The sequence below is a fragment of the Chlamydotis macqueenii genome, chromosome 16 (assembly GCF_036417535.1).
Source record: "Chlamydotis macqueenii isolate bChlMac1 chromosome 16, bChlMac1.mat, whole genome shotgun sequence".
NCBI classification, from domain to species: Eukaryota; Metazoa; Chordata; class Aves; order Otidiformes; family Otididae; genus Chlamydotis; species Chlamydotis macqueenii.
This window is the reverse complement of record NC_141571.1, coordinates 908249-928225: the sequence shown is the minus strand read 5'-3', so window position 1 is coordinate 928225 and position 19977 is coordinate 908249. Positions and strand designations below refer to the sequence as shown.

Genomic DNA, 19977 nt, shown 5'->3' with positions numbered 1-19977 from the left:
AAGTGTGATTCATTGATATTTATACAGTTGAGACCTTCCGATGAAGATCGAATGAATTAATCACTTAAAGTTCCTCTGAATTTAAAGCCTTGCCTCCCCCGAGTTTCCTGTGCAGGCCTTCATTGCTATTTCCCTAACTCCAGCCAGGAAGCGCGTTTGTCCCTTCGCAGAGGCGGGAGCCGGCGCCCCCGGCCCGGGCGCGGTGAGCGGCTCCCAGCCGGGGGGCGCGGGGCCCCGGCCGCTCCCCGCCGGGGCCGGGCAGGGGGACGCCGCCTTTTTCGGGGTGTCGTGTCCGCCCCCCCCCCGCCCCGCACCGACCGACGCGGGTCACGGCCCCGAGCCCCCCCCGCCCCCCCCCAAGGGGGCGCCGCTCCCCGGCCCCGCGCGCTCGGACGCAGGCGCGCACGGGCGGGGCGGGGCGGGCGGTCACGTGCCGGCGGCGGCGGAGGGAGGCGGCGGCGGCGGCGGCGCGGCCCGGCCTGCGCTGGGTGTCCCGGGCGTCCCCGCGCCGAGCGCGACCCCCTCCCCCTCCCCGCCCCGCGCCCGCCCCGCTCGCCCGGGCGGCTCCCGCCCTTCTGCGCGCTCTCGCGGCGCGGGCGCGGCGGCAGCAGCAGCGGCAGGTGAGGGCGGCCCGGGCCGGGCCGGGCTCGCGACGGGGCCTCTCCGCCGCCCGTGGGGACCGGGCGTGACAGAGGCGGCGGGGCGGAAGCAGCGCCCGGCAGTGTCGGGGAGCGGGCCGGGCCCGTGGCGCGGCGGGAAGGGTCCGCGGGGCCTGGCGGGGCGCGGAGCGGAGCGTGGGCCCGGGCCGCGGCCGGCGGGGGCCGCCCAGGCCGCGGGGAGCCAGGGGTGCCGGGCCCCGCGGGGCGCCGGGGCAGGAGCCTGTCAGCGGGCGGCGGCGGCCGCGGCCCGGGGCACCGGCGCCGGGTGAGCCCGCTCGGCCGCGGCCTGCAGGCGGGCCCGTCTGTCGCGGCGCGCAGATCGCAGCCCTTCGCCGCAGCCGGTTAAAGCTCGCGTCAGCTCCGGGCCGTCGGTGGCCGGGCTCTGCCGGGCCGTGGCCGGGGCTGCCGTTCCTTTCCCGGGGAGGAAGGCGTCTGCGGCCCCGCCGTGGAGCGCGGCGCGGTGCTGTCAGCCACGGGAACCTCTTCTCTCGGGGCGCTGGGTCTGATTTTGGTTCCTCAGCCTTGACCTCGTGCGGGCGTTGACGTCGACCTAAGGTGTCAGAGAGGATGCGTTGACGTTTCTTTGAACCCAAGCTTTTGTTTGAATTGGCGACTTTAAAATAGTCAGAGAAAGGCTTTGTAACTCCTTGGTTTGATTCCTGCGTGTCTCTAAATTTCGCCTGCTTTTAGAACTTCTCAGAAATCTCAGGGTTCTGATTCCTTCTGACTTATTTGGGTAGTGGCAAGCAGAGAGCTCTTCTGTCGCTCCCCTTGGCGTGGTTGTGAAAGCTGGGGGCAAATCGCAGCGTAATGAGCTTTATCTCTTCATAAGCCCTCAGCTTCCAGACACGCACATTTGTGCTCGTTCCCCTGTGTGAAAACTGTAGTAAAGCCTTTCTTGGGTGAATTTTGTTAGAGGAAAGACTGTGCCTCTTGTTGGTATTTATAATTATTGTGCATTGTCTTTCTTGCTGGTTCTGTAGCTAAAGCATCTTTCAGCGTTTCCCGTATGAGAAAACGACCGCAGAGAACAAGTGAGCATTTTCAAAAATGGTCACCATGTCTAATAACCACAACTTTTGGGTTTAGCAGCTCTTTTCTGTTATAGCAAATATTTGCAGCTTTTCTCTGCACATTGTGGAGAGAGAAACAACGGTCTCAAGGCACGTATCCAAAAAGGCCAGGTCTGCTAGCCTCTGCTCTGAATGTGCTACCTACAGCAAGACGTCAGGGTGACTGCTAGAAATTGATACGCTCTTCAGATATTCTGAGCTGTGTGGCTTCCTTTGAAAATTAACTGGCTTTACCGGGAAATTTTTCACAGTAATACTGTATCCCTACTCTCCTATGAGAAAAAATACAATCAGAATGGGAGAGGCTGCACGCAGACCTGACCTTCTGTTGAGAAATGACGTTTCTTAATCTTTTAAACCTACAGAAGGGTATTCCGTTAGGCTCCGGATTTTGGCTGGAAAAACTGCCAGCGGCGCTCTCCAGCCGTTCTCTCTGGAAAGCCTGTTCTCCTCTAAGACTTGGAGGGAGGAGTTCTTTGCAACAGGCTTTGAACAGATGCAGTAGTTTTACACTATTCTAGTGAAAAAAATAGGTGCTTCCTTAAAATAAAAACCAGTTGTATAGGAGGAAACCTGAGAAATCCAGGCTGCCTGGTGCATCTGTAAACCAAGTGTTAGGCTTTTCATTTTTCAGTGGCTTCAATACTTGGAAAATACAGGGATGTAGAAGTAAATTCTGCTGAACAGTTGTAATGCCACTCTCTGTCCATTTAAATATGACAGTGTCAAAGATTGCATGCCTTTGTAGTAGATGTTAAATATTTCAAACTGATAACTGTTAAACATATTTTCAGTGTATTTTTATTTTCTGATACCAGATTGATTGCTTTAGAGTGGAAGCTGGAATTACAACTGAGTTACACAGACATACTAAATTTGGCGCATTTGTGGTGGCAAAGGGTTTGCTGCTGAAGATACCGAAGAGTTAACGTGCCTGTAGCAGTTTGGTTGCGTTGGGAATAGGGATATTTTATCGGTCGCTAGTGTTTCCCTGAAGGGCAGAAGGCGCGGTGGTGGTGTCTGTTTCAAAATCGTGAGGTCTCTGTTGAGAAATCCAAAGTCTGTGGCGTAGGGAGGGACTACGAGCAAGCAGAACGCCTGTTAGCGTGTAGGCCACTGAACAGCAAGACTTAACCCTGTGCGTCGCAAAAACTGTGTTCCTGTGTAAACTTGTTCCTTAATGCTGGGCTAGAGCAGAAATAAGGGGAGAGAATGCACAGGGTGGGAAAAGTTAAGGGGCGGAAGTGGAAGGAGAAATAATCCTGGATGGCACAGACTTGAGGCAGGGAGGATGTGTCGTCAAACTCCAGGTGAGATATTTTCTGTCTGCTGGCCGGATGACCAGCTCACCTTTGCTTTACTGATGCCGGGGACATTTTGAGTTTTGTCTCTGTGCTGTTACGAACTCTGGTGTCCCATCCAGAGCAGATCCCTGATGTTCTGCAGGAGGAACTACCTGTTACAGATAACCAAGCACTTCAGCCATGTAGTCAGTGTGTTCCTTAGTTTGTACGCATTGAGAGCTGAAGGTTTGGCTCAAGATGGTGCATGAAACTCAGGTTGTCTAGTGTCCTGGCTCAGGGGTTTGGATCAGATTTGTATGAAAACTGAGAAGTACGGGAGACAAATGATGCCTTGTCAGACAGAATTCATTTGTCTTCAAGTGGACCGATAATTTGAGACAGGGAGTTGCTGAGACTGAGTTGCATACGGGGGCGGCTGAGCATTAGGTTTGGTATATGAAAGAGAATGATCTAGTTATTCCCACCAAAAGACGCGTGCTATTAAGTTCTCCAAGTCCTATGGATAACATTGTAATTTTATAATTCTTTGGAAAATCAAATGGCCTACCAAGACTGTGCAGATGGTACGAGGCCGCGTTTCTTGTCATGGTTTCTGGGCAGCGCTGGCAGGGACTGCTTTAGATGTAAGCCTCTGTGTTCTGCGTACACATGCGCAGGCACACGCTCGCATCCTTGCTGGATGATACAAGGAAAATGTGAGTTGTTTCTGCTTTGCTTCCTGATTGGAAGTTTTGACATCTGTAATAACATTGGTTTTCCCGGCAGTGGGTGGAGAGCACGTGAGAGGTGAGATACAAGGCTCGTACTGGCCGTTCTGCTGGGTCTCTCTCCCAGAGCAGTGGAGGAATTAGCAGTGGCAGTCTTGGCGCTGTAGCGGTAGGAGCCAACCTCCCAAGGCAAAACCATTACTAGTTTTTTTTTTTTTGTGCAGCTCAATTAAGAATAATGGTGAACAAGAAATAGTGCCTCATCTTTTGGTGGCAGCATGGGCAGGTGTTCCTTCTGAGGGTTTTCTGGAGTGCTCTTCCCATCCTTGCAGGAATGCATTGCTCTCTAGTTCTCCGCATCCTAGTTTTACCAGAAGGTGCAAAGTTGGCCTGTGATTACGTGGATCTTAATAGCAGTAGTGACAATAAGTAACACTTTTGAAATGTGCTTCTTCAGAAAGCCCAGACAAGCACAAAATAAGCGGCAAATTTTTGTACCATCAGGAAACTCTCAGAACGATCTTGATTTTAGCAAAAGCTATACCTTCTTCTGTTTTATTAAGTTGTTTTGTTTGGGGTTTTTTTTGGTTAGGGAAAACAGTCATCTCATTATTGAGTGCATCATAGCGAAGTAATTACTTTTAAGCTGTTTGTTTTAGCTTACATCTTCTCTTCATACTTTATAACACTACAGAATTTGAAAAATGTAGTGAGATTTCCCAGACTTCCACTCCATGTAAGAAGAACATTGTGATAAACAAGAGGTGCAGTTTTCAGGCAAACCTTAATTCAGGACTGGTAATCACAAGCATACCTGGACTGGTTATGTTGGCATTTATGAAGCTCAGTGAGAATTTGATGATAAAAGAGTACCTGTGGGGCATGTCATCCCGGAAGGATTTGCTAGCAGTTAAATTCAAGTTTAGATAAAAGCTTGTCCCAGCACAAACAATGACTAGATTGCTGCTTCAGTTTTCTTGTAGCCTTTGGAAGGCAAGATTAAATACAGTTTCCTGTCGAGATGCATCTGATTTTAAATAGTATCTCATGTTTGCTCTTTGCGTTGGGGGACCTTTGTGAAAAGTTACATACTGCAAAGCTCTCCCTCCTGACTAACAGGGCCTTGACTGTAATGTTTGTCACCGAACAAAACCGCGACATAGTGTTCATCTGTTACAAGCTGTGGTGGATTTCTTCCAAACGGAAATGTCCTTAACATGTGAAATTAATAACTGAGCTGATGGGATTTGATTGATCAAATATTACACTGTGTTGTCTATAGCTTCCAAGAAAATTGCTGATTCCGAGTTAACTTGTGACTTGGGAAGAAGACTGGCAGCTGCCTTGTGTTGGTATCTCGGCTGCCGAAAGTGGGATTTCAACATTTCTACCCTAGCTGCAGTTGAAACTCATTCCAGAGCTATCATCTCGTTTTTAAAGCAACCCTGATGACTCGTCAGTCAAATCCTGTTGAAATAAAAATGAGTGGCTCAGTTGAGACATGTCCATTGCAGCTTCGCCTGAGTTGTGGGGTTTGGACACTTTATGAAACTTTAACAAACCAATGTTCCACTAAACCTGCTGCCAAAAATACATCAAGATATCACTGCAGAAGGTCGTAGGCATTATAACAACCTGTAATTTTCTTCTTGTCGGAAACACTTGGGTTTAGGTCTTTTATGCTTGAGGGCTCCAGGGCTGCAGCAGAACGGTATGAAGAGTGGCGAGTGGTTCTGTGTCGGAATGAGTGGATGAGGCCTGGCTTCCTGTAGACTTACCTGTCTTGTTTTCTTGACGTTTGGGAAAGCATAAGCTCTAAACAAAACTCTTTCCCTAGCTGGAATGCTTCACAGAGTGGTTTTATGGATTCCTTGGTGTCTGCTAAGGTATGTGTTCAGTCTCTAGGCGTTTCCAAGGTCTCTATCAGATAACTTATTGTAATGAAAGTTGGAGTTAATGAACCAGTGTTGATTAGTTATTTTCTGTAACCAAATTTGGTATTGTCTCGTGTGCAACAGGAATGCAGACAGCAGCAGCTAATTGTTCTCCTTCCCATCACCCGGGCTGACCATCCTTGGATTCTTACTGGAGCTTGCTAGGGCAGCCTGTCTTCCCCAGTCCTCTCTTCTGTGGAGCAGCTGGGTGTCCACAGAATGTCGCATACCCTCCACCCACAGTGAGGGAGGGTCGCCCTTCCCCTTGGAAGGGAGAATTGGAGAACAAAAAGCCCCGTGGCTTTTTATAAAAAAAATAGAACGGGGATGCTTTTTTTTTTGTTTTGGCTTACACTTAATAAATGACTTTAAAATTCCGTATTTCCGATTTAGGTTTTGCTTGTCAGCTCGGTGTCCAGTCGCGGTGTTTAGGCAGGCTTGCATATGGCTGGAAGCAGCAAAGTTGCTGCTTGTGACTTAACCGTGCAGGTCGTCTGCCTGGTACTGCACTGCTTCCTGAATGACAGTGCTTACTTAGAAACAGCAGCAGACACCAGAGGTTGAAAAGTGTGAGATGACTATTAAAAGAGCTACCAAGCACATGTGAGCTCATTTATTGTGAATACGCTTTCCTTCCCTTCCAGTTGCTGGGCTGGCAGAGGTGCAAAGGCTATGGCACAGTACCAAGGCTTTTAAAGCCATTTTACTCTGCCATCTGGAGAGAAGACAGCAAATTTCTGCTTTGTGTTTCTGAGTCTTCTTCCCTCTTCTGCTTCCCCGGTTTGTTTTTGGGTAGTCCCCTTCCTCGCTGGTGAGCAGGCTGGCATGTAAGCAGAAAATCTGCGTCGCAAACAGCACTGGGATGTTAATAAAAATCGTCTTGATTTGAGGGGCAGTGTTCTGTTTTCACTGAAGCCATTAGCTTTACTGCTGTGTTTTCATTACCCTGAGAGGTTTGACTTAATTTGATGAGACCATGGACAGGAGCAGGTTCTGGGCTTGGATTCACCTGGCTTTGTTGGCCGCCTGCAATAACAATACCTGTCTGAGGTGGCTGTGTGGGCTCGTAACGCCTTTCTGGAACGAGCTTAAACCTGGGCCAGTTTAGACGCTTGCTCAGGATGAGCTGAAGTGCATCCTGGCTGTGCCAGTGTCTCCTTTCTGAAGGAGAACTTAATCTAGAAGAGTTTATCTTAGGACTTAAATAAACACATTATTGTAGATAAAACTTGTCCTGTTTAGAAGAGTAAAATGTTATTTCCAGCCACAGGAAGTACTCAGTTTTTTGCCTATAATGAAGGGCTGATTTTTCCAGATTCTCAGGTTTTGCTGTTAATGATTGAATATAGTAAGACGTGCTTTTTCCATTACTATAGAGAGAGTTGGATTTGGTGCAAAATTGCATATTGAAAATCAAGGTATTCACTGTTATGTTCAGTATTTTTGTTATTTTGCCTCGTTGTCTGATGAAACGTGATGGTTTTCTTTCAGGATTACATTTTTGGGAGTTACTTTTTGACCATGCTTGATGGTCTGGAATTACCTGAAGACCTGTTGCATGCCACAAAATACTGAAGTTTTGGAATTTCTTTCGGTAGGTAAAATAAGCATGTGATGCATTTGAATATCTCCTCTTCTTATGTATTCTCCCCCTAACTAACAGGGCCTTGCCTGTGATGTCTGTGTGTGTTTGAAGGGCTGGGCTGTCTCCAGAGCTGACTTTTCAGGCTGCCCTAGAGGGGTCCGGGCGTTTGCCGGCAGGTTTGTAGCTGCTCTCAGACCTTCCTCCCAGAGAGGACAGCTGAGATGGTTTCGTGGTGGTGTCTGTCTCTAACGCCAAAGTTCGAAGTTCTGAATTACCAGAACTGCCCTGGCTAAGTTGTTTCAGAGGAAATTTTACTGCATGTTTAAGTTTATTTTTAGGTGTTCTTTCATATTATAACAGTGATTCTCAGCCTTATTTCGTCTCCTTGTGTAACAGTGTGACACTTGTGTGTTTTGTATATTTTTGCCAAGAACAATTATGACATTTTAATCTCTGTATCATACAATGGTCATTTGTGTATAGGTGTATTTATTGGTGGGGCTTAACGAGCTCCAAGGTCACTATGCTAGGCCACGAAACAGTTGAAACAATTGTAGGAGGATAATAGACTGTTAACAAATTTGCAATAAAACCAGTGTTATGATCAGTCTTTCTGGGTTTTATGGGTGGTAGACTTTAAAAGTATGCCTTTGTGGGTGCATGCGTGTATGTGTTACATATTAAGAGAAAACCGTCTTCTCAACAATATTCTGGCAGTGCTAAACCTTCTCTGTCCCCATTCTGAAAAACTTAATAGACCTTTATGTATTTTCTCACCAGCACCTAAAACAAAGGAAACAAGAAAACTTTTGAGTGACATGCTGCTTTTTTTTTTCTTTTTTTTCTGTATTAAGTTGCTTGAAAATAATTTTTCAATGAAGGCAGAAGCAAGGAAGGTTTTGTATCCTTTGGAAATTATGTTGCTACTGCTATCAAAGGCTTTTTCTCCTCACTCTCAGTTCTGGATTCCCCAAGGGACTTGATTGTAGTCTTGTTTCTGGACAGATTTTTCTTCCTCTTCCCTCTTGCAGATTTGAGTAGTGGTCAGTGTGAGGTGCTTCTCAGTGCTAACTTCTGCCATCTGCCAGTGAAGAACATCGGTCCATCCTTCCTTCTACTCTCGCCCTTTCCAGTGTTTTCTGTAATTTGGAAGAGTACTTTTTCAGGCATAGAGCAAGATTTTAGTGCTTTTTATTTAATTGGCCTCCCTGCATATTTGTTTTGAGAGAGTGCATGTTCTGGTGTGACATCAGTTGTGACAGTGTTTATTCTGAGTTGCCCGAAATGTACAAACAACTTGTAGACTGTGTCACAGAAAACCTCAGACAAGTTGCTGGACAAAGCCTTGTTGTGCTTTACGCGCTTGTTGTAGTGCAATGCTAAGAAGAAAGCAAGGTTTCAAGTTCTGTGCTCGACAAATCGACATAACCCTAAGTTTGGATCAGTTGAGTGGGTCCTGGGATGAGGATACCAAGATATTAGTTGGGTTTTTTTCCTTCCTTTGCTTTTTTTTAACCCAGAGATCAGCCTTTCCATCTGGCGATGCGGGCGCTCCAGAGCCTGCTGGCTTTCTCGTGTTCAGCTGCTCCCCAGTTAGCGACAACTGGCTGTTTCAGGTTTTGCTCTAATCCCGTCTCTCCCAGGGGCTGGATGAGTTTTTCTAAGCATTGCCCAGTCATGGGTGGCTCGGTTTGTCGTGAGGCTACTGTCAGGGCTGTTGGTGGGGGCCAACACCTGGCAGGACAAACTGCCTTTCAGTTCCCGTGGCGTGTGGTGGGACCCAGCTGTCCCCAGGCCCAGATCTAGGCTGTGGTGTCGCTGTGTCCTGCATGAATTCCTCCTCTGGAGAGGCTCCCTCTCGCACGTGTTAGTCGGTCAGTTGTTTTATCCAGATGCTAAGTGTGCCCAGAGCTCCAGCCTCCAGCAGCCCGGGGTGTGCCCTGTACCCTTCCGGTCTTTGTGGGCTGTGCCCTGCCACCCCCTACCCCCTGGGGTACTGCAGGTGCATTTTGGTTACTAGTCTGTTATCTGGCTACTTATCCTCACCTCTCTTACTTCAGTTGCATATTTTTAATAACTAGACTGTACTGAAAAAGACAACTTTGTACTAAAGAGGCGTAACGCTTTTTGTGCTGCTGTAGCCTGTCCCAGGACAGGCTCATGGGTAGATGGTTGCCACGTGGTAGCACTGGACTTGCTCCGAGTTTCCAGAAACAGTTGTGTAATGGGAAATATTAAATTGGAAACTCTGAAACAACAGGGTGCAGGGGCAGGAAGGAGGCCATGCGTGTCCTTTGAACGGAGGATGATATTCGGAGACCTTTTTGTGCTGCCACGTGAGCATGAACGCTCAGGTCCATGAAACGTGGTGTGGCAGTGCAGATGCGTTCAGGTGTGGCTCTCTCTCGTCAGAGATGCTCTGTAGCCCGCTGGGGGTCCAGCTAGTTTACAGGCATTGCTGGATGACCAGAGTTTTACCTGTGTGTGCTTATGCTGGAGGCTTTTGTGTTTATGTGGAAGAGTGTTGAGCGAAGGTACACACTAATTATGGTCATGTGCTGGCTTGTGATTTATGGAAGTCAACCCTATAACCAGGAGATTACAGAATTTGTTAGGACAAGGGGTGCAGCTGGGATTCATTTGCTTTGAGACGGGCGGCTTGCTGAGCTCTCTCTGAAGAGGAAGATTTTGCGAATCATTACTTCCTGCTGTCATACTTGAGATAAATTACACCTGAATGCTGGAACGGACTAAACTGCGTGTGTTTGAGAGGGAGAGAGGGCAGATGGGTGTAGCAGAGATCCTCGAGGAGTGTGATGTGAAAAAAAAAAACAAAACTGCGAAGGAACCTGTAGCTACATGTTCTTATCCAGAAAGTGAAATTAAAAGCTCAGTCTTGTTTTTTTTTCTTAACTCAAGCAATCCTGTGATTTTCTGAGTTAAACGAAACAAGGCCTGTGGTCCTTCGGGATTTAGCAAGCTATGCTGTAATAGTGTTCATGAAGGGCCATCATTTCAACAAATCCTGTCAGATATAGGCACGTTGGGGCGAGGTTGGTGGAATCTGGTCTAAGCTGCAGCATTTTCATAGAGTCGTTAAAACCACCCTTTAAGCAATCTTCCGCTCTTCCACAGAGAAGATGGATGCTTCCAACACTTTGATTAAAAAAAAAAGATTTGAAGTTTTTGTGTTCTTATAGAGAAATTCTGATTTCTTTGGTGTCAGGGATTGTCAGAAGTACTCGTGTTTCTTGCTGCAGGTGGAACACCTCATCCTCTCCAAGTACTTTTACTTTTTCAACATGTAAGAGCCTCTATATTGAGCTGAGATTTCTCTCCCTGATAAACTTACTCAAGATTTTCAGATAAATAATTTTCTATGTAATGTTTTTCAAAGTGTGCTGCTTATATTTCATGGGATGCTTGCCTCATTCAGTGCACAGAATGACTGTGCTTGGTCCTTAAAAAGATTATTTGTGTAGGACTCCCAGCTCCTTTCTCTCTAAAGCCAGTGTATGTATAAGGAATGAAGTAGGAATGTCGAAGGAGAAGGAATTCTCTCCTGGTTGGTGTAAAGCCAGCTCTGGTAAGGAAGTTCACTATCCAAGAAATTATGTGTGAAAATTGATTAAAACAGCTTTTCACAGAGGCTTATTAATTGTGATTCTCATTTTCTGGGCAACTGACGTGAAGCCAAGTAGTTTACCTTAATGGAGGTGCCAAACACTCAGACCTGTAATTTAAATACAGAGCTGGACAGCAAGGAGTCTTGTGGGGAAGAAAGCAGATTGAATTCTCTCCATGTTCACTTGGTAATGACTTTTTTTATATTTCTGTCTCTACTCCCCATCTTTAAAATTTCCATGGTAACAGTAAGTAACTTATGAACGCACTCTGGAAATAGGTCAGTGACTGTGAAACATTTTTACTTACTTTTCTGTCCCAGGACTGCTGAAGAGTTTGTGAGACAAAATTAGCTTTGTTTTTAATCCGAGATTGGAGTAGTGTTTGAGAACGAAGGCCTGGTGCCGCAGTATGAGGAGAGTAACTGTATGTAAAATAGGTGATTAATCTGTAATGCCATTTAGCCTGCCTTGTGTGGTGTAGGCTTGCAAGGGAGAAAAGAGAATATATTTCATAAAATTGCAGTAAGTGTGTGCGTAGAGACCTGACCCAGAGCTGAGGGTACCTTGTGACTTCTGAGTCCTTGTTTTTCTGTTTGTGATGTTGTCCCTTCAGCAACATGATGCGACTGTGCAAACAACGTGAACCTGACTCTGAGCTTGTCTAACGTAGCTGTATTTTTTTAATTTAAAAAGGCTGTTTTCTGGCCAGGATCAGCAGCTCACCTTTAGTCTCAGAGTTGTGGTTTTAATTTGTGTTGGGAACTTGAACCTCTGCCAAAAACCCAGTGTGTCTATTCAAGGGTATGTCATCCCGAACGGAACGTTTTGGGTGGGTTGTGCTGAGTACCGACAGCTTTGGAGTTACGGGGTCTCGACAATCCTGGCTGTTGAATCGATTTGGTTTTGGCAGCGGCGGTCAGGAACAGGTCCCTTTTTTGGTTTTGACATCAGCTTTGGCTGTTGGTATAGATGGTTTTAAACTTTTTAGCGATACTTGCAAAGCATTGAGGGTGGGAACGGAGGTCTCGTCTGGAGGAGTTAGTGCCGTGGCCCTTGTAACGGCTTGTGTTGGAGTGGAAAAATGTGTGTCTCACCTAAACATCGGTATTGTTCACCATACAGGTGGAGATAACTTACTGTAGGTGGTACTTCTGTACACGTAACAGCTTCGATTACTGTCATCATGTCAAGTGAATTTTATTGCAAAGTCTAGACATTTTATAAAGTGAAAAACAGTGACGTGATTTACTGAATTTGTTCTTGTCCAAGCTCAACAGGGGCATGGGGGGTGTTGTGGGCTAGCAGAGGGGGAGCAAATTTCAGGTTGTAACATGCCTAAGCAGCCAAAAACACAAACAAACAAATTTTTAGGAAGAAAGCATAGTGTGCCTGAGAGTTCCCTGAATGTGAGTGCAATGTTTGCCAAATGCTAAATTTCTCCTGGTAAAAATGTGCTAAGGCTTTCTTACTGCTTTGCTGGACAAAGGAGTGACTGTTGCATCTGCAGTTCCTAAAACTAAATTTGGTGGGTTTTCCTGTCTTTCTGTAAGTAAAGTGTTGCTGTGAGTCTTAGAATTCCCTGATAGTGAGGCACCGCAGAATTGGTACTGGGTGCATGCTTGTCTCCTGTATGATACGGAGATGAGTGTAATTGATTTTCTTACTATTTTTTTTTTTCTCCTTTCTGCCTGACTGTCATTTAGGTCAACTGGAACACTTCTCAAGTCACATACAGCAGGATGCTGTGAGGAAACCACTTCTGTTTGTTCTAGTGGACGAACAGCTTGGGTACTGCAATGGCCACCGTTTTCAAAGTCGCAGAGTTTGTCTCGCAAACCCTAGCACTGGGTCACCCGGTAGGTTTTTCTGTCAGTGATCTTACGTGCCGTTGAAAGCAGTTGTTAATGTCTTTACACACTTATTATTATACTCATTATAATTATTTTTTTTTTTCCCTTCCAAGCATCCTCTTAACATCTGACAGGCTCCCATTGTTGGAAACAATGGTTTTGGATGGCCTGCCAAACTTAAAAGATACATATGCCTCCTTGTACTCCTCAGCTATGGAAGACTTAGAGGTGGATTTTGATTCAGGACTGGAGGAAGATGAACTGAAACAGGAGGCTGCTCCTGAGGATTCCACGATCTTTGTAGCTTTTAAAGGAAATATAGGTGACAGAGACTTTGAGCAGAAACTGGATATCATATTGGAGAATGTGCCTGGCCTTTTACACATGGGTAAAGTACTTTCTTGCCTTTTTTAACCGTCCTTAAAAATATTTATTTACGTAGTCAGAGTGCTTGTACAAAGAAATAGATTATATTGTTTTCGAGTTAGTTTGTAGTAAGATTTGCTGTAGTTTTTCATAGTGAATCTGGGAGCTGTTCTTCTCAGAGATGTGGAGTACGGGTTTCTGTAGTTGTTTTATTCTTTAAAACTGATTTAATTAGTGAGTTCATTTCCCATTCAGTTCCCATGTTTTACTTGTTTTTTCCCCTCTTTCATTTCCCTCCATTACACATTGCTGTATACATGACAGTGAAACCAGGCTTGTCCACGCAGGAGATGTTTTTTACTAGCAAAACCATCCAATTTAAACCACTGCAGTTTGTCTGAGGATAGGTTCACTCTCTGTCAGTTCAAGACATAACTGCCCCTTTGCTGCTACACTGACCTACGCTACCCAATTTCTTTATTTTTTCTGATGAGGGACGTGGAGTGCTCTCGTGTTCCCCTGTATGCCCACCGAGGCCTGGGGACAACTGTCTAGCTAGTGAGTGATAATGGGCTTTGGGGACAATAACGTCTTTTACCAGCACATCGAGATCTGGAAAAAGACACCTGTCGACTGTCTGAGCATCTTTGCAAAGGGCCTTACAATGATTATGTGTAGCTGCTCGGTTCTGTAGCCTGGCTTGTTACAAGTAGAATCTTTCTTAAGAGAAGCTCTCCCTTGGTAGGAGTGCAGTGTTGTGATGGTTTGGGTCAGCGTCCTTGGATCAGTGATGTGCTCCCTCCCCACCACCAGTTTCCCCAGCAGTGCCCCTCAATCTGATGTTATTGAACGGTCAGGTTAACGGCTTAGTGTGTTGCCGTGAGTGTAGTTTGCTATAGGAAGAGGTGAAGCCAGGCGGGTTGTCTTAAGAGCAGTGGCAGGAGCGTGTAACCAGAAGAGCCTTGGAGACTGGGACCACAGCCGCACTGATCTGAGTTGGCGTGATGTCGTGGATCTGCAGTGTAAAAGCCATGTAATTGCCTACGCGCTCGCTCTCTCCCTCTTTCTGCTGTTTGGGAACCAAGCTGTTCCTGGTAACTGTAGGTTGCCGTCCCAGCATGCTGCTCTTCTGTTGAAATAACACCACCGTACAATGAAGAATCCACCTTTCTTCTTCCGACAGGCAGTCTTTGTGTTCAAACAAAACTAATTTTCTAGATTAGGTTTTAAAATGTTAATTGAATTGCTTGTTTTTTCAATAATGTAAAATACCTTTTCAGAAAAATAGCCTATGACTTCTGAATGACCAGACTGATTTTCTCTGACACTGTATTCTTTTGTTCCCTTTTTGTCCAGTCGTAGTCAGCGGCTCTGGGGTCAGTTGTCAGGGTCCTTGCCATTGTCTCTCAGGGAGATAAAAAAGCTGGGATAAGACAAAAATACTGTGAAGAAATACCACTGTTGGGAGCTGTATCTTATAAACAATTGGAAGTAGACATAAAACGGACAGATAGCTGCTGGTGTGAAAGGATATGCGTGGTACTGTAGATGAATTGTGTAGTTTTTGATTGGAAACCAGTTAGCTCTGTAGCTGTACGGAGTGGCCTTTGTTGTACGGAGGCGGCTGCATGCCGGGTTTGTTATAAATATTAATGGCAGGATTAAGAGACGTGATTCAGACCTCAGCTGAGAGAGCAGATTTTCAAAATCAATATCAAATTAATTTGCAAATTATCCATCTGACAAGTTAATTAAACCGATTGGAAGCAAAACAGGATATTCAGAATGTCAAGTTAGGAAATAACATCGGTTTAGGCTGAGCAGATGTAGTGTTTGAAAAACAAGAAACACAGATGCTAATATCTAGAATGCTGAAAGTGATAATGCAATTTTTATATGTAAGATATTGGAACATTAATAACAGTAAATATAGGACTGTTCAAACCTCCGCAAAAGGAGGTTTTAAAACTACTCCTGTCATGTTTCCAGCCAAAAACATGTTTGTAGGTAGAAAGAGGATCGACTTAATAATACCATTGCTGTAGCAACAGAAGAGACGTGGTGAGTTAGTTAAGGACAAGAGATTCCTCAGTAAGAATGAGTGGTCATTCTTTAATGACATATTCTTCAGAATCAAAAAGTTAGCAAACTTTAGTACATCAGATGTTAGGGTGGAAGAACTGGCTGATTAAAATTTGGGCCAATTTTTTCTCTTTCCAGAGGGACTTTTTCAGAAAGCTAGAAACTGAAAGGTTATAAATCTGTATTAGAAATTTTTTTTAAATTATCCTTAAATGCATTTTGTAGCAATAATTTAGGTAGGTCCCACTTCAGACAAGTATATCCAACATGACTGCCCACCTAGTTACTAGTTCCCACCTCTTACTTTTAAAACGTCTGACCTATATAGAAACACTCGTGTAGAATAAGTTTTCAGAAAACCTGTAATTAAATGTTTGGCACGACTTTAATTTGCACTTTTTTTTTCAGTGGATTGAACATACCTGTTCAGAAAAACTGAATAATATGTTAGTCTGCTAAAATTGACACTGGCCTTCTAAAAAATAGATGGTTTCACAAGCATTTGTAAAGCAAGTATTTCAGGAACCAGGGTTTTGCTCTTGCAGTCAGTTTTTTCACACATCCATCTGGTTCACTAACAGATTTACTTAATCTCTTTTATTAGGTATTTTCATCTCTTTCCGAAGTAGTTTATCCACAGAATATTTCCATTTTTGAGTGGTATTATCAGGTGATTGTGCTGGCTGTTGCACTGGTTATTGATTGAGTGGGTTTTATATTACTAACTTTTGGAAAGTACCTGAAATGCTTTGGCAGTATCGGTACGCCTGTGCTGGAGAAATCTCCTGTGTCTGAGACTGACCCCTGATCATTTTCAAAGCCAAATAATTGTTTCAGTTTTTTCAGCTGTGCTTTTCTACCAAGTTATTTCATCATACATGTTAGAAAACTGCCTTTGCACTGACTCCGACCATTTTTCTTTTAAGAATCCAACAAGTTAAAACTGCAGAAGATAGAGCCTTGGAACAGTGTCCGTGTTACCTTCAATATACCCCGGGAAGCTGCTGAGCGGCTGCGCATTCTGGCTCAGAATAACAACCAACAGCTTCGTGACCTGGGGATTCTCTCAGTTCAAATTGAAGGTATTTCATGCCTATTTTGCTTCCAAAGGCGTTAAGCTAACATTTAAGTATACTCAACAAGCGATTTTGTGTACTTGGTTAATACTGCAAAACTTCCAATTTAGTAATTTGGAAGATGACTGTAGTGAGAAGATAGATCAAGACTTTCCTATTCTTTCAAGAACAGGTTTAATAATAAAAATGATAGCTGAAAATCCTAGACAGATAGGAGCAGCCTCACAATCACAAGCCCTGGTCCTCATGGGGGACTTCAGCCACCTCAGTGTCTGTTGGAAGGACAACACAGCAGGGCACAGGCAATCCAGGAGGTTCCTGGAATGTGTGGATGATAACTTCCTTCTCCAAGTGACAGAGGAGCCAACGAGGAGAGGTGCTACGCTGGACCTTGTTCTTACCAACAAGGAGGGGCTGGTGGGGAACGTGGAGCTCAAGGGCAGCCTTGGCTGCAGTGACCCGGAGATGGTGGAGTTTGAGATCCTTGGGGCAGCAAGGAGGGCACACAGCAAGCTCTCTGCCCTGGACTTCACGAGAGCAGACTTTGGCCTCTTCAGAGATCTGCTGGGTAAAATGCCATGGGATGCGTCCCTGGAGGGAAGAGGGGCCCAAGAAAGTTGGTTGATATTCAAGGATCACTTCCTCCAAGCTCAGGAGCGATGCATCCCAATGAAGAGGAAGTGAGGCAAAAATGCCAGGAGGCCTGCATGGATGAACAAGGAACTCCTGGACCAACTCAAAACCAAGAAGGAAGCCTACAGAGGGTGGAAGCAAGGACAGGTAGCCTGACAGAGAGATTGTCTGAGTGACAGGGATCAAGTAAGGAAGGCAAAAGCCCTGATAGAATTAAATCTGGCCATGGATGTCAAGGGCAACAAGAAAAGCTTCTTTAGGTATGTCAGGGATAAAAGGAAGACCAGGGGGAGAATGTGGGCCCTCTCTGGAAAGAAACGGGAGACCTGGTTACCCGGGACATGGAGAAGGCTGAGGTACTCAATGACTTTTTTGCCTCACTCTTCACTGCCAAGGGCTCTAGCCATGTCACCCGAGTCGCAGAAGGCAAAAGCTGGGACTGGGAGAATGAAGAACCACCCACTGTAGGAGAAGAGATGTTTGGGACCGTCTGAGGAACCTGAAGGTGCACAAGTCCATGGTACCTGATGAGATCCATCCGTGGGTCCTGAGGGAGCTGGCAGATGAAGCTGTTAAGCCACTGGCCATTGTATCTGAGAAGTTCTGGCGGTCTGGTGAGGTTCCCACTGACTGGAAAAGGGGGAACATAACCCGCATTTTTAAAAAGGGAAACAAGGAAGACTCGGGGAACTCCAGGCCGGTCAGCCTCACCTCTGTGGCTGGCAAGGTCATGGAGCAGATTCTCCTGGAAACCATGCTAAGGCACATGGAGAGCAAGGAGGTGGTTGGTGACAGCCAACATGGCTTCACCAAGGGCAAATCATCCCTGACCAATTTGGTGGCCTTCTGTGACGGGGTGACGGCATCGGTGGACAAGGGACAAGCAACAGACATCATCTACCTGGACTTGTGCAAGGCATTTGACACTGTCCCGCACGACATCCTTCTCTCTAAACTAGAGAGACATGGGTTTGATGGACGGACCACTCGGTGGATAAGGAGTTGGCCGGATGGCCGCACTCAGAGAGTGGTGGTCAACAGCTCAATGTCCAAGTGGAGACCGGTGACGAGTGGCGTTCCTCAGGGGTCTGTGTTGGGCCCGGCCCCGTTCAACATCTTTATCAGCGACATGGACAGTGGGATAGAGTGCACCCTCAGCAAGTTCGCCGATGACACCGAGCTGTGTGGTGCCATCAACACGCTGGAGGGGAGGGATGCCATCCAGAGGGACCTGGACAGGCTGGAGAGGTGGGCCCGTGCCAACCTCATGAAGTTCAACCAGGCCAAGTGCAAGGTCCTGCATCTGGGTCATGGCAATCCCAGGCACCGATCCAGGCTGGGCGGGGAACAGATTGAGAGCAGCCCTGAGGAGAAGGACTTGGGGGTGCTGGTGGACGAGAAGCTCAACAGGAGCCGGCAGTGTGCGCTGGCAGCCCAGAAAGCCAACCGCATCCTGGGCTGCATCCCCAGCAGCGTGGCCAGCAGGTCGAGGGAGGGGATTCTGCCCCTCTGCTCTGCTCTGGTGAGACCCCATCTGCAGCACTGCGTCCAGCTCTGGAGCCCCCAGCATCAGAAGGACATGGAGCTGTTGGAGAGGGTCCAGAGGAGGCCACGCAGATGCTGAGAGGGCTGGAGCAGCTCTGCTGTGAGGCCAGGCTGAGAGAGCTGGGGCTGTTGAGCCTGGAGAAGAGGAGGCCCTGGGGAGACCTTAGAGCGGCCTCCCAGTGCCTAAAGGGGGCTGCAGGAAAGATGGGGAGAGGCTGTTCAGCAGGGTCTGGTGTGACAGGACAAAGGGTGATGGTTTTAAAACAGAGGGAGGCAGATTCAGACTGGACATAAGGAAGAATTTTTTTACGCTGAGGGTGGTTGGACACTGTCCCAGGTTGCCCAGAGAGGCAGTGGATGCCCCATCCCTGGAAACATTCCAGGCCAGGTTGGACGGGGCTCTGAGCAACCTGATCTGGTTGGAGATGTCCCTGCTCCTGGCAGGGGGGTTGGACTATAGGTGGGCTTTGAAGGTCCCTTCCCACCCAGACCATTCTGTGATTGTGTAAAATCCTCTTAGCATCAGAAAACCTCATGAAAAATATTTTCTGAGTGTTAGCTAGCAAAATGTGCTCTGATTTTTTTTTTCCCCTAATTGTTTTGTATGAGGCTTTCTTTAAAACAAGTTTTCAGTGGATTTCACAAGTAAAATATCTGTTCTGGAGAACTGTCCAAGAGCACACTCAGGATGGAACCAAGGGCATTTAATGCTTGTTGTGATGTTTGTTTTTCTTAAAATTGAAATCCAGAAGGTGAAGGTGTTACGATGCATAACCTTGTCGTTCTAAGGTGCGTGTTATAGTTAGTTTGTTCTTCCTTCCTTGACATCTTTCAAATGTCCGTTTGAAAACAGCTGTGTTCTGCCTTTCTGAATGTCGCTCAGCTCACCCAGTGTGCGTTACCTCTAGGGGAAGGTGCTATCAATCTGGCTTTAGCTCAGAGCCGGAGCCAGGATGTGCGGATCAACGGGCCCCTGGGAGCAGGCAGCGCCGTGCGGATGGAAACGGGCTTTCCCATGCAGGGGGGACAAGGTAAATTCCTTTGGTTTTCATTTGTTTGCCTTTATACACTTCAACGTTTGTACTGAGCTGATCATAAAATTTCACTGATTATAGCAACTATTGTTTGCAGAATTTTAATTGCCGTTTTAATTAAGGTGTGTTCTTGTTTCTGTGCTGTCAAGCCACATCCCACATGATGTAAACTGCATAGCTGGCTGCATCCTGTCCCACAGACGTTGGAGTGATTCGGGTGGGGCAGATTGCTTTGATTTGGTGTTTTTGAGGGTTTAGTGTTCAGGGTTTTGTTTTGATTTTGGTTTTTTTTACACAAAGACTATTAGAGCAGATGTGTCTAGTACATTCACTTTGAAATGTGCACAAATACCACCGTTCTCTGTTTGGCCAGCTTTGTGAAAATGAGCATAAACCTTTATTTAGTGTATTTTCTATTGAATCCATTGTAATTATGGGAAGGACAGGACACTGTCATTGTTAGTCTCTTTATTTTCTGATAAACTTTTGAGATCTGATCGTAG

At 46.3% G+C, this 19977-nt stretch overlaps 2 protein-coding genes across 9 annotated transcripts in view; one reads left to right on the top strand and one right to left on the bottom strand.

Moving 5' to 3' along the window:
• Positions 1-19977, bottom strand: part of RBL1 (RB transcriptional corepressor like 1) — a 278968-nt gene that overhangs the window by 81474 nt on the left and 177517 nt on the right. The gene's annotated exons all lie outside the window — the stretch shown is intronic.
• NCOA6 (nuclear receptor coactivator 6) overlaps positions 470-19977 on the top strand; it is a 49295-nt gene continuing 29787 nt past the window's right edge. For 7 of the 8 annotated variants that reach the window (XM_086760922.1, XM_086760919.1, XM_086760917.1 and 4 more), the window contains exons 1-5: positions 7166-7275; positions 12592-12744; positions 12852-13126; positions 16113-16268; positions 19349-19471. In XM_086760922.1, coding sequence (XP_086617048.1) covers positions 12892-13126; positions 16113-16268; positions 19349-19471 — 514 coding nt within the window. In that variant the 5' untranslated portion in view covers positions 7166-7275; positions 12592-12744; positions 12852-12891. Of the gene's footprint in view, positions 621-7165; positions 7276-12591; positions 12745-12851; positions 13127-16112; positions 16269-19348; positions 19472-19977 lie in introns of those variants that run through there. The other variant, XM_086760916.1, reaches the window with a different exon arrangement.